Below are 27,852 nucleotides of genomic sequence, written 5' to 3' on the forward strand. Positions count from 1 at the left end.
GACATACCTGTCACACTTCGCTTTTTATTGGTCACAAAAGGGAATTGTACTGGTTGACATTGTAGAGCTAACTGTACCTCTGATATGGTACACAGTAAATGTGAATAAAATAATTGATTGACTTTTCTAGGAGGAAACTGCGAAGTGATGTTGCTGCAACTTTCCCTATGCTTACCTCTGAGCAATTATCTGAGATTTTGCCAAATAAAGAGGAGCTGAATGTGATTAAACTGTACACTCACAGAGGAGAAGCTCTCACAGTCTATGCCAATAGCAGAAATCCAGTCCTTTTTGAAATAGAGAAGACACTGTATCCCACAGGTATGGAAATATGGGTCTGGGTAGATAGTTACTCTAGAAGTGGGAAGATTCAATTTTGGTTCTTGGATTCACTTCACACTAGATCAAGTTTCAGCTTGTGTCTAAAATGAGAAGTGTGTTTCACTGGTTCTCACTTTATTAAGAGTGTAATTTAGTCCATTAGGGCAAATGGGGCGCTGCATCCTTTTTGTTTTCAGAAAATAATGGTAAATCCCATGCTTTAGCAAAGGCTACAGCAAAGAATCAGGTCTGATAGTGGAGGAGCTTGCTTAACTGCCATGACAGGATAGCTTCTAATTCTTCTATATGTTAAATATTACAGAGCTATATTGCAATGTAAAACTGCAATATAAGGGATGAGGGAGGGAAATCAGAGTTAGCTGGTATTACCACTGTTGACTTTGGTTTCCATTTGAGTCCCAGCAAGCAGAAGCAGCTATTGTTGCTGAAATGTAATTATGCTAATTAGAGAGCTGGGCAGCATATAGTCTTTGGTTCACATGTTGCATCTGAAATATACAGTACAGTATTATAAACGTTGCTTAAGAGCCTGTGAGCTTCATACTGGATAGAGATATTTTTAAGTTTTTAATGTATTTTCATAGTAGTCAATCAAAGATGTAGGCCTTTTCTGTTTTTCTGGTTCCCAACAACCCTACAGTAAAACATAGCATCTGTTGAGCTTGGTTTGAAAGTCTCAAGATCCTTCCTCTCTGCTGTCAGGTAAACAGGAGCTAAATATCATGTCATCCCCCCATCATTCCCTCCTTGTTAGTAACACCCTATGTGCAGGTTCCTTTCCAACTGGGTAGATGTTTTCATGCTTAATAACATTTTTTAAAACATTCTATGGAAGGGACCTTCAATACAAACACAATTATCAAGCAGCAGGTACCATCAGATTGCAGGTGGGTAATGTGCTATAGAATCAGGAAATTTAAAATGGACTGACTTGATATCAATATTAAAGATTATAAATTCTGAAAAATGGGGGAATGATGAAGACAGATAATGTTTCTAATGCTGAAATGTAAACAAGGACTCTGTTTTCTCCCTGGGACAGTATACACCCTGTGGTCTTATCCTTACCTTTTGCCAGCCTTTTCCACGTGGCCACCAGTTTTGCAGAAACTAGCAGGTGGAGCAGGTAAGAAAACTTAGCAGAAATCCTTAGAGGGAAACGTTATGGCATCCAGAGCTTGGGAGTAATGTGATAGAAGAATGTTATTATTTGTGAAATATTGTTCTGGTAGATACAGTATATCACAGAAGTGAGTCCACCCCCTCACATTTCATAAATATTTTAGGATATTTTTTCATGTAACAACACTGAAGAAATGACACTTGGCTGCAGTGTAAAGCAGTGAATATACAGCTTGTATAACAGTGTAAATGTGTTGTCCCCTCAAACTAATGCAACACACAGCCATTAATGTCTAAATCATTGGCAACAAAGGTGAGTACACCCCAAAGTGACAATGTCCAAATTGGGTACAAAGTGGCAATATTTTTTGTGGTCACCATTATTTTCCAGCCCTACCTTAACCCTCTTGGGGATAGAATTCACCAGAGCTTCACAGGTTGCCACTGGAGTCCTCTTCCACTCTTATATGACAACATTACAGAGCTAGTGGCTGTCAGAGACCTTGCATACCTCCACCTTCCATTTCAGGATGCCCCACAGATGCTCAATAGGGTTTAGGTCTGGAGACACGCTTGGCAAGTCACTCATCTTTACCCTCAGCTTCTTTAGAAGACAGTGGTCATTTTGGAGGTGTGTTTGGGGTCGTTATCATGTTGGAATACTGCCCTGCGGCCCAGTCTCCAAAGGGAAGGGATCATGCTCTGCTTCAGTATGTCCCAGTACATGTTGGCATTCATGGTTCCCTCAATGAACTGTAGCTCCCCAGTACTGGCAGCACTCATGTAGCCCCAGACCATGACACTCTCACCACCATGCTTGACTGTAGGTACAACACACTTGTTTTTGTACTCCTCACATGGCTGTCACCACACACGCTTGACACCATGTCCTTGAAATCCATGTCCTTAGTCTCCTTGTCTGCAGCAAACCGTATGCGGGCTTTCTTGTGCATCAGCTTTAGAAGAGGCTTCCTTCTGGAGACCAGTTTGATGCGGTGTGCAGCATATGGTCTGAGCACTGACAGGCTGATCCCCCCCACTCTTTCAACCTCTGCATCAATGCTGGCAGCACTCATACATTTATTTCCAAAGTCAACCTCTGGATATGACGCTGAGCATGGGCACTCAACTTCTTTGCTCCACCATGGCAAGGCCTGTTCTGAGTAAAACCTGTTCTGTTAAACCACTGTATGGTCTTGGCCGCCATGCTGCAGCTCCGTTTCAGGGTTTTGGCAATCTTCCTATAGCCTAGGCCATCTTTATGTAGAGCAACAATTCATTTTTTCAGATCCTCAGATAGTTCATTACCATGAGGTGCCCTGTGGAACTTCCAGTGAACAGTCTGAGTGAGTGAGAGTAATAACACCTGCTCCGCCTTCACACCTGAGACTTGTGACACTAACGGGTCTCATGACACCAGGGAGGGAAAACGACTACAGTGGTGCCTCGCAGAACGGGCGCCTCGTAGAGCGATGAATTCACTCTACGAGGCCGTTTTTGCGATCGCAAATGCGATGGCAAAACGGTGCCCGTATAGGCGGGAAATCGCAGAGCGAAGGTCGGTAAGCTGCTCGCTTATCGACCTTCGCTTTGCGACCCGACAATCAGCTGTCTGGCGGGTCCAAAATGGCCGCCGGAACAGCCAAAAGGGGCCGGGGCGCAGCGTTTTCGCGCCCTTGGTAAGCAAGGGGAGGGCGCGAAAGCGCTGCACGCAGCCATTTCGGGGCTTCCGGCAGCATTTTTGCGCCCTCCCCTTGCTTACCAAGGGCGCGGAAACGCTGTGCCCCGGCCCCTTTCGGCTGTTCCGGCGGCCATTTTGAAGCCGCGGAACAGCTGATTGCAGCCATTTTCGCGCCCTCGTTCTGCGAGGGGAGGGCGCAAAAATGGCTGCCGGCATCGCTGTACAGTAAGTAAACGTGCCGATTGGAACGCATTAAACATAGTTTAATGCTTTTCAATGGCTTTTTTACTTCCGTACAGCAATGTTTCACACAGCGAGGGTTAATCCGGAATGGATTAACCTCGCTGTGCGAGGAACCACTGTACTTGGGCCCAATTTGGACATTGTCACTTAGGGGTTTACTCACTTTTGTTGCCAGCGGTTTAGATATTAACAGTTGTGTGTTGTGTTATTTTGAGGGGACAGCACATTTACACTGTTATACAAGCTGTATACTCACTGCTTTACATTGTAGTCAAGTGTCATTTCTTCAGTATTGTCACATGAAAAGATACACTAAAATCTCTATGAAATGTAAGGGGATATACTCACTTCTGTGATATACTGTAGCAAGTTGGCAATTATATTACTTTTGAAAATAATAGTTTCTGTGAACTACCCTGTTTCCCCAAAAATAAGACAGAGTCTTATATTAATTTTTGCTCCAAAATGCATTAGGGCTTATTTTCAGGGGTTGTTTTATTTTACAGTCATGTCATCATCATCTGGTTGCTGCACAATGGTGGAGGGAGGGGTTTCACTTAATTGGGGCTTATTTTTGGTGTAGGGCTTATATTACGAGCATCCTGAAAAATCCTACTAGGGCTTATTTTCAGGTTAGGTCTTATTTTCAGGGCAATGGGGTATGTTCAGGTTTTGGTGCAATTAATAATGTTTACTCATTAATTAAAATGTTATTGGGAGTTGTTTGATGGAAATAAGCCCATAGTAGTTTAAACAATTAAGGAATAATTAAAGGAATGTGTCACTACTGTAACTGATATTTCTCACTTTATTATTTATTTGATCTATATCCTTCCTTTATCCGAAGCACCTGGTGGGTGGGATTTAGAGCAGCTCACAAAATGGGTAAAAACCATAGTCAGTTACAGTTATAAAACACAATTAAACATGTTGTAATATAATACCAGAACATAATTGCCTAGAGTGGTTGTTTTGAGCGGATAGGCAGGGTACAAATAGAATGAATGAATGAATAAACAAACAAACAAACAAACAAAAAATCCTGTTTATGTATGTGATTGTGTAAGAGTAATTGTGGAAGAATTTTCCTCTCCCATGCAGACTCACCTTCACATACTTGAAACTATGCTGGTTGCAAAGTTGGCCACATAACTGGTTGTCTCATGAAGGGAAGATGTTGAGAGAAGGAAAATGCTGCATGATTGGTCTTACATATGCAGTTTTTTCTTTGGATTTGGCCAGTGTGGCACAGCTTTATGTGTTGCATGTTCCTGTTGATAACATACATGGTTTTGTGGCTGCAGAATTCGTAGTAGAGGAAGAGGGCAGTTTAGTCTTTAAGTTGTGTCCAACTCTTTGTGACCCTATGGACCAAAGCACATCAGGCCCTCCTGTCTTCCGTTGCCTCCCGGAGTTTGGTCAATTTCATGTTGGAAGCTTTGATGACACTGTCCAACCATCTCGTCCTCTGTCGTCCCCTTCTCCTTGTGCCTTGACACTTTCCCAACATCAGGGTCTTTTCCAGGGAGTCTTCGTTTCTCATGAGATGGCCAAAGTATTCGAGGCTCAGTTTCAGGATCTGTCCTTCCAGTGAGCACTCAGGTTTGATTTCCTTCAGAATGGATATGTTTGTTCTCCTTGCAATCCAGGGGACTCTCAAGAGCCTCCTCCAGCACCACAATTCAAAAGCATCAATTCTTCGGCGGTCAGCTTTCTTTATGGTCCAGCTCTTGCTTCCATACATCACAACTGGAAAACCATAGCCTTGACTATGCATATGTCTTTTGGCAAGGTGATGTCTCTGCTTTTTAAGATGCTGTCTAGATTTGTCATCGCTTTCCTCCCAAGAAGCAGGCGTCTTTTAATTTCGTGGCCGCTGTCACCATCTGCAGTGATCATCAAGCCCAAGAAAGTAAATCTGTCACTGCCTCCATGTTTTTCCCTTCTATTTGCCAGGAGGTGATGGGACTAGTGGCCAGGATCTTAGTTTTTTCGATGTTGAGCTTCAGACCATTTTTACACTCTCCTCTTACACCCTCATTAAGAGCTTCTTTAATTCCTCCCTCACTTTCTGTCATCAGAGTGGTATCATTTGCATATCTGAGGTTGTTGATATTTCTTCCCGCAATCTTAATTCCGATTTGGGATTTATCCAGTCCTGCCTTTTGCATGATGTATTCTAAATATAAGTTAAATAAGCAGGGGGACAATATATATCCTTGTTATGCTCCTTTCCCAATTTTGAACCAATCAGTTGTTCCATATCCACTGCTAACTGTTGCTTCCTGTCCCACATATAGATTTCTCAGGAGATAGATAAGGTGGTCAGGCACTCCCATTTCTTTAAGAACTTGCCATAGTTTGCTGTGGTCCACACAGTCAAACGCTTTTGTGTAGTCAATGAAGCAGAAGTAGATGTTTTTCTGGAGCTCTCTGGCTTTCTCCATAATCCAGTGCATGTTAGCAATTTAGTCTCTAGTTCCTCTGCCCCTTCAAAATCCAGCTTGTACTTCTGGGAGTTCTAGGCCCACATACTGCTGAAACCTACCTTGTAGGATTTTAAGCATAACATTGCTAGCGTGTGAAATGAGTGCAATTGTACGATAATTGGAGCATTCTTTGGCACTGCCCTTCGTTGGAATTGGGATGTAGACTGATCTTTTCCAATTCTCTGGCCATTGCTGAGTTTTCCAAACTCACTGGCATATTGAATGTAGCACCTTAACAGTGTCATCTTTTAAGATTTTAAATAGTTCAACTGGAATGCCATCACTTCCGCTGGCCTTGTTGTTAGTCATGCTTTCTAAGGCCCACTTGACTTCACTCTCCAGGATGTCTGGTTCAAGGTCAGCAACCACACTATCCAGGTTGTCCGGGACATCCAAATCTTTCTGGTATAATTCCTCTGTGTATTTTTGCCACCTCTTCTTGATATCTTCTCCTTCTGTTAGGTCCCTCCCATTTTTGTCCTTTATCATGACCATCTTTGCACAAAATGTTCCTTTAATATCTCCAATTTTTTTGAACGTATCTCTGGTTTTCCCCTTTCTATTATTTTCCTCTGTTTCTTTGTACTGTTCATTTAAGAAACCCCTCTTGTCTCTCTTGCTATTCTTTAGAAGTCAGAATTCAATTTTCTGTAACTTTCCCTATCTCCGTTGCCTTTTGTTTCCCTTATCTTCTCTGCTATTTGTAAGGCCTCGTTGGACAGCCACTTTGCTTTCTTGCATTTCCTTTTCCTTGGGATGTTTTTGTTGCTGCCTCCTGTACAATGTTATGAGCCTCTATCCATAGTTCTTCAGGCACTCTGTCCACCAAATCAAGTTCCTTAAATCTGTTCTTCACTTCAACTGTGTATTCATACGGAATTGTTTTTTATTATACCCGAGTAGCACAGTGGTTTTTCCTACTTTCTTCAGTTTAAACTTGAGTTTTGCTATCAGAAGCTGATGATCAGAGCCACAATCAGCTCCAGGTCTTGTTTTTGCTGACTGTATAGAGCTTCTCTATCTTTGGCCGCAGAGAATATTATCAATCTGATTTCAGTATTACTCATCTGGTGATGTCCATGTGTATAGTCACCTCTTGTGTTGTTGGAAAGAGTGTTTTTGATGACCAGCTTGTTCTCTTAACAAAACTCTAGAAGGTGGTGTAAGTCTTCATAGAACTGGTCAATTTCAGCCTCTTCAGCATTGGTGGTTGGTGCATAAACTTGAATTACTGTGATGTTGAAAGGAAATCATTCTATCATTTTTGAGATTGTATCCCAGTACAGCTTTTTCCACTCTTTTGTTGACTATGAGGGCTACTCCATTTCTTCTACGGGATTCTTGTCCACAATAGTAGATATGATAATCATCTGAGCTGAATTCGCCCATTCCTCTCCATTTTAGTTCACTGACGCCCAGGATGTCAATGTTTATTCTTGCCATCTCCTGTTTGACGACATCCAGCTCACCAAGGTTCATAGACCATACATTCCAGGTTCCTATGCAGTATTTTTCTTTGCAGCATCGGACTTTCCTTTCACTTCCAGGCACGTCCACAGCTGAGCGTCCTTTCGGCTTTGGCCCAGCCTCTTCATTAGCTCTGATTCTACTCGTACTTGTTCTCCATTCTGCCTCAGTAGCATGTTGGATGCCTTCCGACCTGAGGAGCTTATCTTCCAGCGTCAAATCTTTTAGCCTTTTGTTTCTGTTCATGGGGTTTTCTTGGCAAAGATACTGGAGTGGCTTGCCAGTTCCTGCTCCAGGTGGATCACGTTTAGTCAGAACTCTCCACCATGACCTGTCCGTCTTGGGTGTCCCTGCATGGCATAGCCCATAGCTTCTCTGAACTACTCAAGTCCCTTTGCCACGACAAGGCAGCAATCCGTGAAGGGGAACAACATGGTAGCAATGAGAAATTAGATGTAATGTTATAAGAATTCTCGTTTCAAATAGGCCTCGAAGTCAGTAGTTCCATGGAGAGATATATTTAATCAGGGATGTACATTGTCAAATTGGCATTGCTGCAGTTTTCTTTTGAAAGATGGTATGTAATTATTTTGAAAAGTTTGAGATGCTAATTGAAGTACTTTTCTGCAGATCTAATGCTGCCAGGGGTTATAGTGCCCTCTTGTGGTCTTCCCGAGGTGAATCGGGGTACTCTCTGTGCTGTTACCTTGGTCGGAAACAGGTATGTTTTATTTTGAAAAATTAATCTTGAAAGGTTTGTCAATGGATTTTGATTGTGTTCATTTTTATTTTGGCAAGGATAAACTGAAGATCAAAGCCAGCTCTTTGCATCCAGAACTGCAACATGAAACTAAACACATTGTTTAGGGGAAATTGCAAAATAATTTGTTTAATTAGTTTTAAAATGTGTTCAGAGAAGAATGTGTTTAGTGTATTTAAAAAATGCAAAAGAACATGTAGCCAGAGGATATGTGATGCCTGTATGACTCCCTGAGTTACACCTTCCAGTTTGAGATTCAGCTTACTTGCAAATCTCCTTGGTTCGAAACCAAGACAGTTGACATTTTGAGCTCTGCTCCTGATAACTGTTTAGCTGTAATGGCAAACGTTTAATCCAAAGAAAAGCAAATTATCTGTCATTGAGTTTTTGTTCCTCTAGGAAAGCCAAACATTATAAGATGCATGTCTTTGTAGTAATGCTAGCAAAATATCTCCTACATGCAGCTGTACTAGCTTTGAAGTTACTTGCCAAATGCACAGATTAAGCAGTGTCGAATTCTTCTTCTTTTTGTGCAAATATATGCACCTATTTTCTGCTCACTGAGCAGAGAGAATTCATGTGTGTGAGTGTGTCATATTTCTAAATACTGTAGTTAAGAAGCAACTTTCCCATCTTGATATTTTCACCATTCACAAAATAATCTTAATAATAATAATCTTAGAACTGCACAGCTGGAAAGGACCCTATGGAACATTGAGTCCAGCTCCTGTCTGGGAGGCACAGTGGGGAATCAAACTCCCAACTTTTTGTTCTGGAGGCAGATACGTAAACCATTGAGCTATCCACTTGTGAACTACTTTGTTGCCAAATTATAGAGAAAGTTACATTTTATGAACCAGTAACATTTTATGAACAGGAAAATTTAGGAAGGCTCATGTTTTGTTTTATGCTTTTCCTTATGTTGCAAGGAGAGCTTACAAATGTAAAGGGGAGGAGAGGGTGATAAGAGTAACATATGTATTTGAGAGTTCAGTAGCACAGAAGGTAAAGTAAAGGAAGAATAAAAAACCAAGTTACATAGAAACTGATCTTTTGTAACCCACAGGGTATCTTTGAGAACCATTAGAGCTTTCCACTGGTAATGAGCTTTGTAAAGTATCTTATACAAATACGTTTATTGGTTCCTGTTGATTTGAGTTACCAACACAACCATTTTTCTTTGTCTGGACAGCTCATTTTCTCAATTTCTCATTTCAAAGAAAGATGAGCTCGTAAAGAAAAGAAGGCTCCTATTTATTTTGGTGCTGTGCTTACATGCTGATATCTGTACTTCCTATCAGTTTTCACTCTTCTCACTCATCAGGGCTTCTAGGAGAAGCAGTGATTTTCATGTATCAAGGAGCAATATCCATGGACCAGCATGATTGATCCTAGGGACTGCTATTTCTCTGCTTCCTTTACATGTTTCAATTCCGTTTTGCACTTCCAGTTTGTGATAGTGATACAGGTTGTCAAGATACCCAGTTCTGCTGAACTCTACAGTGGCTTCCAACCCCAGACTGGGATCTAAATTTTCAAGAAGGTTTTCATTTCCTGTTTAGAGTCAAACAGCTTGTAGGTATGATGGTTTGTCTAATCTGACTGTTGTGGCAAACTATGGGTACCACAAACCAGTAAGTACAAAAGGGGGTTAAACCTTGGAAGAGAAGAAGAAAGCACTCCAGACAACCATAGTTTGACCATGACATCTGAGACAAGATACTTATATTCACTGAGCTACTAATTACAATACTTGCTCTTGATGAAGCATTAATTTTACTATTTGTCTTAATTTTTTTCAGAGCCCCTGTGGCCATTGGAGTAGCCACCATGTCCACTGCAGAGATGACTGCAACTGGAATGAAAGGAAAAGGCTTCACAGTGCTGCATACATATATGGATCAGTTATGGTGAGTGCCTAACCAAAATCCCAAGATAGCCTATAGAATGAGCATAAACCTATAAGTAGCTGTGGTTGGGTGTTTATTTTTGTCTGAAAATTAAGACTTGGGTGATGAATGCTTAGGATATAAGCAGTGATGTAGTAGTAGATATTCAAGTGTAGGTGCTCATAGTGTCTGTTCCCTAAGGGAATTCCAAAGTACAAGCAGTTGTGTTGTTCAGTTGTCAATAAAATAGCCATGTTAAAGGATAGTGCATCATAACTGCTTCATTTAAGACCAAATTATCCCAGTATGCAGCAGGGATGGTTCATAATACATTTTTGCCTGGAGGAACAATTTCTTCTGCTACGAGGCTTTGAGAGCCAGTGTGGATAGAATGATGGACTAGAACTCAGGGGACCTGGATTCAAATCTCCACCTCGCCATGGAAATTCACAGAGGGATATGGGTAAAAGCACTCGGATATCTCATGTACCTTGAAAACCAAGTTAAGGTTGCTACAAGTTGGATGTAACTTGACAGCACATGACAAACCAAAATTATGGGGAATGCAGCCAAGCTCATTGGGAACTGAGCAGTATGAATGGGGAGGCCAGATGGTGTCATCCCTACTGGTAGTTGCAGTGTTTCAGTGCTTCAACCCTATAAGTACTAACTCCAATACAATGTTGAATACAAATATTCTTATGATGAGACATGAGCTGTGATAGCAGTGGGTCTTCTGCACATATCTACAGAGTAATCAACCAGAGTGTAGTTGAGAAGGGGCAAATTTCTTTGAAATTCTTTTTTACACCAGTCATGTATTAGCCTAAAATCTCTCCTTCCTTCCTTTCTAACTCCATGATTGGATTGTACCTGTTAGACTGGAGTATATATTTGAATATTAATAGTTGTATAGACTTGACAGCATTAGGAACTTAACTTTTGAGCTGACACTGCTATAGCCCCTGTTAGACACTAAATGGAATATACACCCAAAATGATGCAGGATTTCAATGGCCTTAGAATATTTTCCTGCTTGAAGTCAAAACATGGTCTTCATGAGGATTAAGTAAGTCTTATTTTGGGTATTACTCAGTGGAGTGAGAACATACCAACACATTTCACCCACTCTGGCCGCATTTCATTGGCTGCCCATCCGATTCCGCATCGACTTCAAAGTGCTGATGCTCACATATAAAGCCCTAAACGGTTTAGGACCTCGATACTTGGCAGAACGCCTTCTTCCGCCAAGATCTACCCGTGTCACTCGTGCAAGCCAGGAGGTGAGGCTGAGGAGCCTAACGCCGAGGGAGGCCCGGAAGGAGAAGACAAGAAATCGGGCCTTCTCAGTGGTGGCTCCTCGCCTCTGGAACAACCTACCTCCTGAGATTCGCGTGGCTCCCTCGCTGGGTATTTTCAAGAATCAATTAAAAACATGGATGTTTAGGCAGGCCTTCCCATCAGATAATTCCTGACGCCTTTTTATTTTATTTTATTTTTTCCTTTCCCTTCCCCTTTTCCTTTAGTTTCCTATTTTGTTTAGTATTTTTGTTTATGTAAAATTGTTTATACACATATATTTATTGTATTATTTTTTAATGTTGTTAGCCGCCTAGAGTGGTCCTGACACGACCAGATAGGCAGGATATAAATTAAATAAATAAATAAATATTACAGTTGTTTGGCTTCTTTTTGATTAATAGCATAAGATAAATTTACTGGAGTCATTGGTTTTATAGATTTTTTGTCCATAATCCTTTTTTAAAAATTGAGTAGATATTTGCAGATGTTCACTGCTGTTTTTATTTCCCTGGAATAGAATTATGTTTATTTGTTTTACAGTGCAGAACTCTATGTTATATGTGATCCTACCTCTTTGCCATGAGCTTCTCTCTTGCTGAAATTGGAATTTGGAGTAATATTTTCCTCTGTCACTTCTTGTTTCCTGTTTAAATAACAAGGGGGCTTGGTGACAAGTCATGCCCACCCACAATAGCCCCTTTAGAACTAGAACCTTCACAAAACGAGGGTACTGAAGAAGAGGAAGAGAAGAGTAAAGAAGGGGAGCACCGGCTTCTTGAAAGCAGCCTCACAGTTGATCCATCCTTGCAGACACAAATTGAAGACCTGAGCATGGAGGATGCTGTTCAGTTTGATGATACAAGAGAAAAGAAGGAACCCAGTGAAAATGAGGCTACTGAAACAACTGAGGAAGATCACCCAGATGTTCCTCAGGAGGCAGAAAATAGAAGTCCACAAGGTATAACTGTAGGAATGAATAAAGGGATATATATTCCAGAGAATCTGTAACAGCAAACTGCTGAAAACAATAAGTGCTTCCTTGTTACATTTTGCTCTCTTTGGGACACTTAATGTATTGTAAACCTAGCTTGTGTGTTGTGTGTATACCTACAAGGGTGAGGAACCTCTTTCAGTCACAGTTTGAGCCTGAGGGTCAAATGTGAGATTTGGTTTCAGATATGTTCTTGGCAGTTGCATTCCAGTGGTAGGCAAGGCTGAATGGAAAAGGGTGGAATCAAAAATGCCCTAAAGAGTAGGATCAGCACATTATGCTTGCTTGTGCCTCCAATAACTAAGTTCCGGAAAAGGCATTTCACTATTCTAGAATGAATCCAACAAAACAAAGAAATAGAAAAAGCTCAGAACCCACCAAACAATGTTATCAGTAAACAGAGGTGTGGCCACTTGTAGAAATCCAGAGGTTAGATTCTGAAGTTCCCCATCTCTGTTAAAATATGCCTCTCTCTTTTTCCCTCTGGTATTCATTGAGAAAGGTATGCACTTTATGGCAGGTTCACTCATTGCCTTTGTAACTCATGCATCCCATACTGAGTTCAGTGGCTACTGCTAGTTGGGCAACTTTTTTACACTCGAAGTATAATACAGTGGTGCCCTGCATAGCGAAGATAATCCGTGCAGCAAAAATCGCTGCAAAGCGATTTCGTCGCTATGCGAAAATAAACAGCCCATAGGAACGCATTAAAACCCGTTTAATGCGTTCCTATGGGCTTAAAACTCACCTTTAAGCGAAAATCCTCCATACAGTGGCCATTTTCGCTGCCCGGTAAGCGAGGAATCGGCGTGAAAACACAGCAGGTGGCCATTTTTTTACCCAGTGGCCATTTTGGAACCGCCAATCAGCTGTTGGAAAATCATCGCTATGCGATAATCAGTAAGCGAAACAGTGAACCGATCATCGCAAAGCGATTTTTTCCCATTTAAAACATCGCAATGCGATCGCAAAACTCTTCATCACTATGTGATTTCATCGTTAAACGGGGCGCCTGTTAAGCGAGGCACCACTGTATTTGGACAGGTGTTATGATGACTTTTATGTTCTTTTAATATTATGTGTCTGCATGATTCTAACAAAAGTGTGGGAGACACTATTGTATGATTTGCATATGGGAAATTATGATGTGTAGAACCAACCCCTTTTTTCTTAATAACACTAAGTTCAACACTATTAGCTCAGAATGGGAGTAGAAAGGATCCCTGTGTGACTGTGACCTATAGCTAACTGGATCTGTTAGCTATAAGTCCTGCAAATGAAAAAACTTGTCTTTTTTGTTTTTATTAGAGCAAATGGATGCATTGCTCCATCAATGTTTCTTTCATGCCTTAAAATGTAAGGTCAAGAAGTCAGAGCTCCCTCTGCTGACAAGCACCTTTCTACGAAACTATATGTTCTTATGCTGGTAGGTGTACTAAACTTATTCTTATGGAATAGATATGAGCATCTGGAGGGTGCCACTCTAAATTTGCTGCAAAACACTCCTTTTTATTGGATTCTTGTGATTTTTACTCCTGTTTACTGTGTAGCATTGGATATTGCTTTAATTCATTCATTCAGAACTTTATTATTCAAAGTGAATTACAACAGCTAGAATTGTATTGGTGATTTATGTTTCTGTTCATGAAATTACACAACTCACTGACAGTTGCTTACTGACTGAATGCACACCTTTAGCATAATTGGGTGTGCACTTTGTAACATGAATGGCATATCATTAATTAGCAGCAGTTTGTTGAAATAAATTCTGCTATTTAATTTACGCATACAAAAGTCATCAACAGGTTCCTGGCCCCAAATCAATACACTGATACAAAGTTCATCTTTCAGAATTCAACTCGTATCAAAGCAACTTGCAAAACTGGCAGGCAACTGTAATTCATTACACATTTTGTGTCTCATTGTCAGTCTACCAGAATTTTATAAAGCTCTCTCTCTGACAAAACTAACAAATGTTTTGTACATTGTATCAACATAGTTTCTATAAAAGTGGTCACATTCCTGTTATGCAGCAAACATTACAGAAAATTTGCTATCTGTGAACAAAGGGGAAATTAGAATACAAGAGTGCTAAATCTTCAGCTCTTTGGCCACAGAGACATTGCATTTGGGATCCTTTAATATTGACATGAAAGAAAGCAATTGGCCTGACTTAGATGCAGTAAATACTGTGCCAGCTGTATGCCACATGGATCAGTCACTCATTTAGTCATGCCTCTGGTTTATTAAGCAGCTTTATTGTGATCCAGGTTAAAAGCCATTTAAAAAAAATGAAATTGCCATAAAACAAGAAGAAATGCCCATCCTCTCTGCCTGTCTTGCAACTTTTATCAGTGCTTGTTTTTTGTTTTTTTGTTTTTAAATTAAAAAAAAAACTCCTGCCCCTGGCTTTAGTTTAACTGGCTTCTGAAACCTATGTGGGTTGAGCTTTAGAGAAAGCTGTTACTTCATGTTTCAGCTCCCAGAATTCCCAGTGATTGTTGTGCCTTGACGATTTTGGGAACAGTTATAAAAGCAACTGTTCCAAACATTTTATTAGCTCAGAAAATTCAAAGATGATGAAATACTATTCTGCCAGTATAACTGTTGGTAGAACATTTGGTAGAATAACTGCAATCAACACTTAGTCCAGTAGAATCATAATGAAGTATCTCAAGGCAAAGATCTTTTGGTGCTCTCTTGCCTTCGAAGCAAAATTGCTAGGAATTGAACTTGGAGCCAGTTGCATGCAGAAAGTGCACTGTTCTCAGAGTCACCTTTAGTTGCATTCTGAAAATTTAGTTTTCTGCCTTCTACAATGTGGGTAGAGCAAGAGTAAATAGAATATGGCTTTTGAATTACATTCTGCAGTCCATCTGGTAGCTACCTCCATTTGGGTGGGTAGGTAGGTAGATGGTTGAGTGGCTCATGTGAGACGGGAAAGACTATGGGATAATTGCACTCCACAGAATACTTTTGTCTGTGTTGTGTGATAATTCAGAAAGGGGAAACACACCTATCTTCCAGTAGAAACATAACGAAAATAAATGAAATGGCTTCTGTGGAAGGTAATTCCATTTGATATATTCATTGAGACGTTAAATTCTGTAGTTCCAGTCTCATTTACATGCATATTCTATAAAATATATCAAGAAGAGAAGTCAAAGCTGTGGGATGGGAACACAACTTCAGATACTTAGGGTTGATCTTCTGCTATTTTTCCCCATGTAATTGTTTTCTTACTTAATTAACAGCCCAAAAGGCCAGCAACTAGACATGAAGAAATCTAGCTACAAAAAGGTGAGTTGCCTTTCTATACTGTGAAAGATTGAGGGAATAGTTATTTAACTTTGATTTTTAAAAGTGTGGGGATGCCTCTGCCTATCTCACAGATATCTGTCCTGTCGCAAGCAGATTGTGGCCACATCTGCATGTTAAAAAGTTCAAGAATGCTGAAGATTTTTTCAAATGTCATTGTATTTGTGGCCTGTTTACTAGACTGCTGTTCCCCATCTTGTCATTTATTTGTAATTGCGTCTATTTCTTTCATTGCTGTCCATGAAGAAATATGTGATAAGAAAGTTCTATTTGCAGTGTTTTGTTTAAAAATGCCTTCTTGCACTTTACTGCAGGGATACATTCCACTTAATGTGTTTATGCATTTCCTATATGTACACATAAAAAACTGCTTTATACACGTCTGAGGATTGCATGCTTGTGTGATTCAAAGACTTCTGTTCATGGGGTTGTACACCTGCCTTACCTGACACTGCCCCAAATGGTAGTGCAGACTGCAGTGCCTTGGTGGTGCAAAAGGATGGGGCTGCTATCTGTGCTACTTAATGCAGGTGCATGATGTTGCCTGTTATACTATACGTACTTGCATGAACATCCAGATTCAAATGCGTTCTTTCTTTCAGTTCTCTAAGTTCCTGCAATCCATGCAGCAGCAGAAGGTCATACAGGTGAAAGAACTGAATAAAGGGGTGGAGAGCATCGTGGCTGTAGACTGGAGACATGAAAGGTAGGATTTCCACATGTTATAAACGAGAGTCTATCTTGAGGAATATCTGAGTTTTCACAGTGGGAAAGGGTTCATGTGCTTTCCTTCTATGATGCTCTAAAAGGAGTTAATGAGCTGAGGTGTCTTTAAGAGCAGAGTGTATAATTAGCAGAGATGTTGCTCTTTTCTTTTATCCCAATTTGCACATTCTGAAAAATATTTTCTCTCCCACACAGAAGATGAGTAATTGGAGTTAGTATCCTGGACAAACTGCTATTTCTGTGATTGAGTTTGAAAAGCTAAAAACTACAACGACAAAATCCGGTAAACAAACCGCTGTCCTCCAGCAGCAGATAAAGAGGGATTTTTTTTTGCAAGTAACAATCTATAGACACACTGTTCATGATCTTAAGTTAAATAACCCAGTGTGTTTATCAGCAAAATGTATTTACATTTGATAGGAATTTCCCCCTAATTATTTATTAATATACAAAATCATGTAAAGCAGATTAAAAAAGGGAAGAAACATCTGCATTGCAAGAAAACCTCAAATAAAATACAACACAATTTAAAAGAATATTACAAAACACAGAAGAAAAGTAAAAATTTGTGCGATATGAAATTTAAGCATATTTGCATAGAGTTCCTTTTTGATATTTTATTCTGCTTCTACTGTAAGAGTTATGCCTGTGCAGCAGAGTTAGAGAAAACAAATGAATGAATGAATGTAGAAACACAGAAAACACTAATAGATATTGAAATATTAATGGCTGATAGGCATGCACCCAAATGCCAGAGAGAACTTCAATTTGGGCTCACACTGTTCTTGCTTTCTGCTAATCTAAATCTTAAGTTATGTGGCAGTTAAAAGTATTCCTTTGTTTGTAGGCATGAGCACATGAAGTATTCCATTCATGATCCTCTATATGTTTTGAACTGTGGGATAGCTCAGTGTTTTAGATAAACTGACTGCGAAACCAGAGGCTTGGGAGTTCATTTTCCACCTATGCCTCCATGACAGAAGCTGGACTCACTGATCCATAGGGTCCCTTCCAGTTCTGCAGTTCTAAGATCAAACATTATTTGCAGCGCTTTGTCCTTCCACATGCGACCTAAATAAATTAAATCCTAAATTGCTGATGGCTCACACTGGGAGTATGTACATACTGTAGTACCTGCACCTATAATATCAGCTTCCATTCTTAGCACAAGCTAGGAGTGGAATTGCAGTTTCCAAACTGTTTGATAAGATTATTTACTTGCAAAATTATATTGCACTGGTCTGCATTGTAAAACTGAACCATCCCAATATTTATATGAGTTACTTGAAACTGCTGGATTATCCTGGCAGTTATGTACGCACAGTGGTCTTCTGTTGCACATTTAAACTGTTGTTACAATTTAATGTCATCTTTCTCAAAAACACTTCTTTATATTTCTACCATTTCTCTACCCTCCATATTTCATGATTTCTTTGTTACTACTGTTATCACCACCAAAAACAAACCATGGTGAATGCTTTTCCCTATTTGAACACCTACACAGGATAACATCTCAGTGACTCCAGAATATAAGACTAAGCATGGCTTTTGTATCTCTTATGAAGTACATTATTCTAGAGAGGTTTTTAGTACATGAAGCTTTTACCATCTATTCTTGCAGCTTGGCAGGTCATACTTTTGGAAACTGGTCCTTGATTATCATTTATAAAAAGCTAAGAAGTTTTCAACAATATCTTAACCATTTTCTCCTATAACAGTTTGTCTTACCCTGACTGATATATTCTCTTATTGCTGCTGCTTATAGTGCTTTGCAGAAGGACACCCATGCAATTGCCTCAGATGTTTATCACCAGTTATGCAACTTATAGGCAACATCTACATTCTCTCTCTCTTCATATGTTATCTCAAACTTTCTAGCATCACACTCTTAATTTTTGAGAAAAGCACACATTTTGACCTCTCCTTGCATTCCTGCAACCCCCTTTGAAAAAAAATTGAATTAGGGTAAAAACAGATTTGGTAAAAAACATTTTAAAGTTAAGGATAGATAGGAGTTGTGTTTTTTGGTTGCACACAAAAGAAGTAGAAACACAACAAATTTAATGTGAAAGATGATGAAAATATCGGACTCAAACTATACTTGGAATTTCTTCATGCTCCTCCCCCTCCAGGAGGTATACCCCGTATTTACAAACCACAATGGAACAGTATTATACCAAATGTGCATAAGAATTTAACTCTTGAGAATCACAATTGTAATCATAAAGAGGAGAGTAAGTGTTAACATTATGATTAATTTAATTAGGATTTCGCTTCTATTTGGTATTATATTGAATGAGTAGGAATGATTTGAATATGCAAGTAGCATCCATAGAGATAAGATTTTCAGATTTTTTTGGTTACAAATCCTATAATTCTTCTGGGAGGTAATGTGGCTCACCTGAGAGAAAGGTCTAAACTGGAAAGTTTTGAGGCCACTTAGGCCTAGCTTTTTCCTGTTCTTGCCTTGGTGTTAGATGGGATCTTTCTTTCTCAACAGCTATTTACCCAACCATTATGAAGATTGTCACTAAGCTCAGAGGAAATTGTGTTTGCGAGAGAGCATATAATGTCATAGCCCCTACTATTCAGAAGGTCCCAGGGCTTTGATCCTGTGAGCCCTGACACTACTACACCACTTCAAGGAAGCTGTTGCTGCTGAAGTGTTAGTAGTGATGAAAGATGTAAAGCAGTGGAGACGGGCAAGGGAATAAAATGGGTGGACATGGTGTGGCTTGTAGGAGCTCTCTTCTCTCCTACATGTGTAAATCTTGCTTTTGCCTCCATTTGAAAGTTGGAAATGAGTATGCTTACCTGTCATCTTTCCCTACTGCTGCCCATGCTCGTTTTGCCAGTCTGCCTTCCATTTCTGCTAAAATTGGCAATGGATTGGTGTTGATGAAGATACATTGTAATGCTTCGTCTCCTTTCTCCTCCTCCAGGATCATCTTTGGTGGTGGTGATGTGTTGATACTGGGCTGTTGGGTCTTGTTTCCCTGGGGTGGTTCTATATTGTCTTGTCCCCCATCCATCTATGATGTCACATACACGTAGCATTGTGAAATTAGCATTTTACAGGATCTTTGAGTTCTCGGTTTTTGCTACACTATTATATGATGTTGGGGAGTCCTACAGTCATCTGTTAGAACTGGCAGGACTCCTGTGCCATAATTCTGTCACAAAGGGCACTTGTGATGTCAGGGAGGTTGCAAAGAATGTAGAGGGAGGAACCATTCAGATCAGATTTCTATAGGAGACTGGCCACAGATGCCCCCTAAGGCTATGAATGGAACTCCTCCACACACCCTTTCCCCCTGAGAGGAAGTCCAGATTACAGCTCCATATTTTATTTACCATAAAAGCACTCCTGGGTACTCTAATTCTAGAAAGTCCTGGGAAGGCTTGCCATAAGTCAGAATAGATTTGATGGCCTGTAATTATTTTTAGTCTGTATAGCTCAAGGGTTTGGGCACCTGGCTATGAAATCTGAGGTTGGGAGTCCAATTTCCCCACTGTGCCTACCATGAGAAGAACCAGCCTGTTTAGCCTTGGGCATGTTGTACAGCCCCAGAGCATCACCCAAAAGAAATAATGTGTACATTTATTTGAGAGCACATAATGATATTAATTATTAGAATCATTCTGAGAATATTCTGGAATGTTCCACTTCTTAGTTTACTATTCCTGCCCATCCTCTTGCAGCTACCTATATCCTCAGCTCATATTAGCACGTATGCTTACTCTTAGCTGTCCATTTGTCTGGACATAGGAGTTAAGAAAAATGAGGGGAAAAGACCTATTCTTTCTCAAGACAAACTGACAGCCAAGAAGGTTGGTGTGAGCCCCTCCTTTTATCATGGTTTTCTAATGTTTTCTTGCCGGAACACCAAAGGGGGGGGGTAGTTAGGCCAAGAAACCTGGACTGGGTGCTACTTAAGAAGAGCTGGACTTTGCAACCCACTACTGTTACTTAGCTTGCAGTATGAATTAGGAAACAGGTGGATAATATAGTTTTAAAACGATTATTTGTTTTGAAGCAAGTGACTCATTCTGATTGGAATGTCTTATTCCGGCAGAACAGATTTTGTCTTCTAGAGACATTAATAGAATTCCTGGCTGGGTAGGGAAGAGGGAGGGAACTAAATGCAAAACATGATAGTGAGAAAAGTTAATGTACTGAAAGTTTACTTTGTAGGATAGGAAAGTTTTCGGATACCAGAAATGAATCTTTGAAAATATATATACAGTGGCGCCCCGCATGATGACGACCCTGCAAAATGACGAAATCGCATGATGACTTTTTTGTGACCGCTATAGCAATTGCAAAACAATGTTTCCTATGGGGAATTTTCGCTTGACGATGATTAGGTCTTTGCTTCGCGAACGGTTTGTTCGCAAAACGACAATTTTCCAGCTCCACAAAATGTCTGCCCTGTGTTTTCCAGACCCATGCTTCACAGGGAAGCCATTTTAACAGCTGATCAGCGCTCAGAAAATAGCTTCCCCTATGGGTGATCTTCGCTGGACGACGAGGTAATTTCCCCATTGGAACACATTAAAGAGGTTTCAATGCATTCCAATGGGGAATTGTTTTTCGCTGGACAATGTTTTTGCTTAACAGCGATTTCAGGGGAACAGATTATCGTCGTGGTGCAGGGCACCACTGTATAATAAAAAATTGAATTTTTACCATATGAAGAATTATGAAGAACAACAGGCATTTTTGAGGGATTTGTTGTCTGAAAAATTAGGGTTTCCTGACTCCATTTGAGCCTGATTTGCTTGCTAGTCCTGGTGAAACCCTTGAGCAAGTACAGGAAACTAGCCAAGATGCAATGAAGCCAGCTGTGGGTCTTGTCAGCTAGATCAGTGGTTCTTAACCTTGGGTTATTCAGGTGTTTTTGGACTGCAACTCCCAGAAGCCTTCACCACCAGCCATGCTGGCTGGGGTTTCTGGGAGCTGCAGTTCAAAAACACCTGAGTAACCCAAGGTTAAGAACCACTGAGCTAGATGGAGCTACCATGCAGCTGCCTTGATTTTCACAATGAATCCTCTGAATAAAGTTTCATTGTTAGCCTGTTACATCAGTCTCCAAATGTCAAGCCTCTAAGAAAAAATCCCTGTACAATCACACACTGAGGAAAGGGTACTGTTCATGTCACCTTTTCTTCTGTATCTGTCATACGCTCATATGTCATATACCTGGTGCAGTGGCTAAGAAGCTGCATCACAAACTGGCCCATGAGGGCTCTACATGTCGCATAAAAACGTCGATGCTGGGGGCCCTTTCCAATCAGATCTTTTCCAACAGAGGAGTGAAGCAAGGCTGCGTTCTGGCACCAACTCTGTTCAATCTATTTATCAATGACCTCGCCCCACTCCTACATAATATCAATGGTCATAGCCCCAAATTGGGCCATATACAGATTCCAGTTCTATTATATGCGGACGACATGGTTATCCTCTCCCGCACAAGGGTTGGCCTAAAGCGATTAGTTATCGGTTGCTATGACTATCTGATACGCAATAATCTCCAGTTAAACTTTGAGAAATCTAAAATTATAGCTTTTGGCAAAGCTTGGAAATCCTTCTCGTGGTCTTTCAATGGCAACCATATTCAGCAGGTTAGAGAGTTTAAGTACCTGGGTGTCTTTTTTCATTATCGACACTCCTGGACAACTCACCAACGGGCAGCGATTAAGTCTGCTAAGCTCTCGGCACAGGCTATTTTACGTTTCCACCATACGTGGGGCCACTCTTACATCCCTGCTGCGCTGCAGATTTTCGATGCCAAATCAGTTACACAGCTTCTATATGGTGTGCCCATCTGGATGTCTGCATTACACAGTTCTGTGGAAAGAGTCCAATCCACATTTCTGTATAAAATCTTTGGTCTTCCCCACTGTGTGCCCTATGCTGCTCTATGCCTTGAAGGTGGCCAGCACAAGATCGAGACTCAGGCCTGGCTCAGATTCTTGAAATATTGGATTAAAATCTGTTTCTTTTCACCCAAGGACATCTTATTCCAAGCGCTCTTGGCAGATAGTCTGTTCCCAAAAGGCCTTGCCCTATTTCTTAAGAAAATCGAGACCCTGGGGCTGTCACCAGACTTACTGGGCTCAATACCCCCCTCCAGGGTGTTTCCAACAATCAAAAAAAGGGTTTTGGATATAGAGGGGCAATCTCTGCACAGCGCTGCCCAAAGAGTCTGCTCTCCACTCTACTTTCAGTTGCCCCTCAGCTATGGCTGTAGACCGAGCTATCTCTATCACTTAGAACAGCCACAAGAACGATGGGCTTTTACCCTTGCCAGATGCAATATAGTACCCTCGAACATAGTGCAGGGCAGGTACAAGGGTTTACCAATAGAACTGAGACTTTGCCCGTGTGGTCAGGGAGTGGTTGAATCCCTGCAGCACATGCTATTTTACTGTATTCTGTACAAGGATATTCGCCTGTCCCATCTGTGCGCTTTTCTCTCCTCCCATTCCGGATGGGATGATATGAGGAAAATGCAGCATCTTCTAAGTGGCAATATTAAGGAACTTACCCTGTCAACTGCCAGATACGTATATGCCATCATGCAGAGACGTCGTAGCACGGTCTCGCAGAATGAAGAGCCCTAAATATGCTCTTGGCTGGCCCTTCCTACCCGTTACCCAGTGAACATTTTAGTTGTATGTTATTGTATTTGTCTGTTTTACTGTACTCAGTATGCCAATAAAGGTTTCTGACTGACTGACTGACTGACAAACTGGCAAGTCCCTAGGCTGCATCTTACTTGTAACATTATTTTACTCACTTCTAAAGAACTTTGAGGTTGAGCTACTTCCCTGTCCCCCTGGTTAATAGAAAAATGCTTTCTAGCATTTCCTTACCAGAAACCCAGCCTTATGCAGTGTGTGTTGACAGTGGGTATCTTATGAGGCTCCTTCAATCTCAGTTTCAGTCCTTCATTTGAAATATGGAGATGATGAGACTGAACTGTCTTTACAGGATGGTTGTTAAGAGCAGTGAGATAATGCATGTGCAGCTTTTCATTCATAAATGTTTAGCAGATGCTATTGATGAATGACCTAAATCCAATTGTTAGTGCCAGTTAAATTAGACTAGTTGAATCTGTGTTGATTTAAATCCTATTTAAATATTATTGGGAACAATATTTAGATTTAGCCAATTATTATTAAAAACTTAGTGCTTCATAACATTGCTTATACTTGTTAATTTGCCACACTAATGGGGCTTGTTTCATGGCAATAGCTCATTATTGAGTCTTTGTTTTGTTACTTGGAGGACATTTAGGTAGCAGAAATAAGAGATTGTTTATGAAACTTCTGCTGAAGGGTTTTCTATACAGCAGTATCAGAAACTGAGTTGTTAATTAGGATGTCTCTTGCCTTAGAGGCAGGAAAAATGTTTCTCATTCAAAAAAGTGGCTAGTCCTCATGATTGTTCTCTCATAGTGAAACTGATCTCTCCCTCTCCATTTCAGCATTAGATCCTTTGTAGTACCAGAAACAGCAGAACCCGAATTGTCTGTCCAGGATAATAAAAGTGGTGATGGAGAACAGCTGTACCACCCTCCTGAAATCATACCCCTCTATGGTGTCTCATCAAAAATGGCTCCTTTGTTCCAGGAATCTGGATATAAGTAAGGAATATTAGAACAAGGTGCATGGCTTGCCCTCTGTATTGTTAAGCTTCCTGTTATTCCTTGCCTGACATTGTGTGCACAAGGGCATTTGGGGAAGAGAAAAATAGACAAGCGATTAAAGAAGTGATGGTGGGGACTGTCAGATTATAGAGTGAAAGAGGGATGCTTTTGAAATCATTGGACAGCCAAAGCTTCATAGTGTTCTTTAAGGATTGAGGTAAATGCTGTACCAGGGTGAGGAGGATTTAAAGTTTGAATATTTCTAGGTGCATGGTTAAAGGATTTGGTTTGCTTTGATTGGATAATTTCCTCTGTATTGTATTGTATTTTGATTTTAAGGAGGATTGGATTTTTTACTAGAGACTTGTTTTATGCTTAAGAGCTGATGTTAACTGTTGCTTCCAACACACAGCTGAGAAAATAACAAATAATCTGTTTTCTTCAGGAAAGGTCACACCTTATCCAGCAGTGAAGTGAGGAGTGCCATTATCAATTATGTGAAGATAAATGAGTTAGTTGACGAAACCAATAAAAAGTATGTAAGAACCAAAAACTTGGTTGAACAATAGGTCTATTGCTCTTCACTAAAATGGTTGCAGGGGTGATTTTCCATACTTGCTCCTCATAAGACACAACTCATATTAAACTGAAAATATTGGAATGGTTGCTAGAAACAATGGTTTATTTGTTTTTGGTTCTCATATTCCAAACTTGAGCAGGATGTTATAATTGGGTGTCTCTGTTATAATTATCTGCATTATAGATGTGGACAAGCAAGCCTTACTGTAGGATTGACTTTGCCCGCTCACGGGGCTGTTGCAGATGTACCTAAATATGTGCCTAACTGGATCAAGAAGCAATTTTAAAGTTACTTCTTTTCTCAAGTTATTTGGAATTGCCACTTTGTGATATAAATCTTAGACAATTGTGTGAAATTTCAGTAGGTCAACAATATTCAGAAAGTCATCTAGAATTTTTTTTAACAGAAGTAATGCTCCTTGAGTGCTTTTCAGAGATAAGATACTCGTTATGATAAATTGCCTACAGAAACTGCAAGATGGCAGGCACTTATCTTGGAGGAAGTATTGTGAAAGACAACTGGGAATATCCCTTCAAAGATGATGCCTGCAACAGCATACACACCTGTGGGCATCATTTGATAAGTAAAAGTAGCAGGAGCCTTGTGGCGCAGTGTTTAAAACTGCTGTGCTGCAGCCAAAACTATGCTCACGACCTGGGGTTCAATCCCAGGTAGCCAGCTCAAGATTGACTCAGCCTTCTCTCCTTCCGAGGTCGGTAAAATGAGTACCCAGCTCGCAGGAGGGGGCAATGTGTAGCCTGCATAATTAACTTGTAAACCGCCCAGAGAGTGCTTAAAGCGCTATGGGGCGGTATATAAGCAGCATGCTTTGCTTTTTTTTTTCCTCGGCTATTTGAAATAGATCTTCCTTTATTTAATTAAATTACTTACTTGTCTTAAAACATTTATTGCTCACCCTATATCACAGGATCTTAAAAGCCATATAAAACAATTTTAAAATATAAGATATTTAAAACAATTTAAAGACAAACAGTTTAAAACACAAAATTAAAACATTCACCATTAAAACTATTGCACTAAAACCTGCACATCCCACCAGCTGCAACCCCAAAAGGCTCTAATAGACAAGTATGTTTTGACTTGGCACTGAGAGGATACCAATGTCAGTGCCAGTCAAACCTCCAAGGGCAAGTTGGAGTGCTGTGGCAGAAAAAGTCATAGGCATAAGCCTTTAGTGAGCTTCCCAAATATAATGTTGTACATTCTTGATGGTGGTATGGGAAAAGCATGGTTCACAGGTCACATATGGCCCTTCAGGATTTCCTGTGTCCCACAGGTTTTTCTTTGGATCTTGGAAGTTTCCTTGTACACTTAAGGGCAATTTTGCTACAATTCATTGCAAGAGGGGCTTTTTTTCCAAAACTGGATGTGACATCTGGCCCACTTTTGAAACAATTTGCCCCTTCCAAATAAAAACAGCTCTGTAGGGCATCAAACGTTTGGCAAAAATGACTCTTGTTCTTCCTAGATAATGTAAGGGACTTTTAAATAACCATTTTAAAAACTGAAGAATTGTCAGGGCATGGGAGGTGGCTTTTTGAGGGAAGCCGCACAAGCTCTGGAAATTGCTTACTCTTGAAGTATTCAATGAGCAAGTTATGGTTGTACAATGGGGTGGGTTTATCTTTTAGCCAATTTTTGGTTTGTCTTTTTATTTCTTTTAAAAACTTTGTAAGCTGGCTGAGCCAGTCCAAAGGGAGGGTATAAAAGTAACAAATAAATGATGGGAATGCACTTTCTAAAATTGCCTTTATTTGATTACAGCTTTGTAAAAGTGAATCCTATTTTGTGTGATTGCCTGCTGAACAAATCAGAGCAAGATGAAGTCTTGAAACTCAAATGGGATGACCTCCTTAGCAGGTGAGGAGGAAGGATTTCCTATTCTTTTATTACTACTGGTGCTGCCTCAACATTTCATGTAACTGCCACTGTGGTACAGTAATCAGTAATGCTTTTCTGTCTACTTTTTCTTCAACTCTTAAATGTTTTAAGACGTGTACATAACACACTGTGCCCATCTCTTCTGTTGCCTGCTAAATCTCCTCATTTGCTTTCCCCACTTTGAATATCATATTTTAATTTTTAAGAGAAAATTGGGAATTAAGATCAGCATGCAAAGTAAAATAAACATCTCTCTAGCAGTTGGAGACTGGTTTTAAACAATCCTTTATTCTTAAGATGCTTTATCTGTCCTCTTACATTGAAAACTGTTGCAGTCAACAGTACTTGCCTGAAGTTCTGCTGTATATTCCTAATTAAGGACCAATGTGTGATTATTTGGGGAATCATAGCTAAATTTGTCATACACCCCCCCAGCACTCATGGGGTGTACACATTACATTATTGTCGTTGAATTTATTGTACCGTTTGTAGCAAAAATTGATAGTGTTGTTGGAAGCTTTTAAAAAGCACCATTAGTCTTGTAAACAAGGTGTGTACATTCCATACACCATGTTTCTAATTAAAATAATGCTGTATTTACAAGGCTAATACGCTTGTGTGTGTAATATAAGCTACGGAGGTAAGACATGTTTTCCAAGTCATGTTTTAACATGAAAGATCCATTTTGGCTGCCAACACAGCAAATAGGCTAGGAGAGGTATACACTGCTTGGTTGTCCATGTTGCCCATCTCTTAGATACTCCGGTTCCTGAGGCTGGCAATGTCAACAGGCTCAGGTCTTGCCCAGTGACATAAAGTAAGGCTTTGGATGTATTTCACATTGCAGGATAGATCCAAAGGTGGGAATTTCAGCATCAAAATTAAGACTTTTCTAGTTGTAGATAACCACTAAACTGGTTAAATGGAGGTCAAGCAGATGTTTGGGAACTGTGCATGCTTTGCACTCCCTTTGAGATGAGCATTTGCATGTTAAAGGCATTTCGTAGGGCCATTTTGAAGTGCCAACTTTTTCAATATAGACTCCCTATGGATGGATGGCCGGATGGACATATGGACATATTTGGTTTATATACTGTTTTCCCCACAAAACTCACCCTTCCTTTCTTGCCTTGTACCAGAAGCATCACAGTTCCTATTAAGAAATATATCAGATAAAATTTGCTCAGTAATGGGCAATAAAGAGCATTTGGGGCAGCTAACATTAAACTTTCCATAGTAGAAGCAGAGTAGACTGACATAGGTACACTGTTCTTACTCAAAAAGGACTGTGTTGGTGTGAAAACACCATTTTTTAAAGTTCATTTCGGTCCTGCCAACTCCAGTCTGTAGCCTATGAAGTGACTTTCAAGTAACTCAATTCTTCT

At 40.2% G+C, this 27,852-nt stretch overlaps 2 protein-coding genes across 4 annotated transcripts in view; one reads left to right on the forward strand and one right to left on the reverse strand.

Moving 5' to 3' along the window:
- The window catches only part of DYRK3 (dual specificity tyrosine phosphorylation regulated kinase 3), a 46,213-nt gene extending 25,379 nt beyond the window's left edge, over positions 1-20,834 (reverse strand). The window contains exon 1 of the mRNA XM_072997260.2: positions 19,145-20,834. Within this exon, the coding sequence (XP_072853361.2) occupies positions 19,145-19,362 (218 nt within the window). The 5' untranslated portion in view covers positions 19,363-20,834. The remainder of the gene's footprint in view (positions 1-19,144) is intronic.
- Positions 1-27,852, forward strand: part of EIF2D (eukaryotic translation initiation factor 2D) — a 67,227-nt gene that overhangs the window by 2,736 nt on the left and 36,639 nt on the right. For all 3 annotated transcript variants that reach the window (XR_013544320.1, XR_012086288.2, XM_020810668.3), the window contains exons 2-12: positions 131-321; positions 1,385-1,468; positions 7,975-8,065; positions 9,907-10,014; positions 11,955-12,253; positions 13,595-13,712; positions 15,541-15,586; positions 16,207-16,310; positions 23,824-23,982; positions 24,431-24,520; positions 26,351-26,446. Coding sequence is in view for 1 of the 3 variants with exons in the window: in XM_020810668.3 (XP_020666327.3) it covers positions 131-321; positions 1,385-1,468; positions 7,975-8,065; positions 9,907-10,014; positions 11,955-12,253; positions 13,595-13,712; positions 15,541-15,586; positions 16,207-16,310; positions 23,824-23,982; positions 24,431-24,520; positions 26,351-26,446 (1,386 nt within the window). In the remaining 2 variants the exon portion in view is untranslated. The remainder of the gene's footprint in view (positions 1-130; positions 322-1,384; positions 1,469-7,974; positions 8,066-9,906; positions 10,015-11,954; positions 12,254-13,594; positions 13,713-15,540; positions 15,587-16,206; positions 16,311-23,823; positions 23,983-24,430; positions 24,521-26,350; positions 26,447-27,852) is intronic.

Source organism: Pogona vitticeps, chromosome 4 (genome assembly GCF_051106095.1).
Source record: "Pogona vitticeps strain Pit_001003342236 chromosome 4, PviZW2.1, whole genome shotgun sequence".
Lineage (NCBI taxonomy): Eukaryota > Metazoa > Chordata > Lepidosauria > Squamata > Agamidae > Pogona > Pogona vitticeps.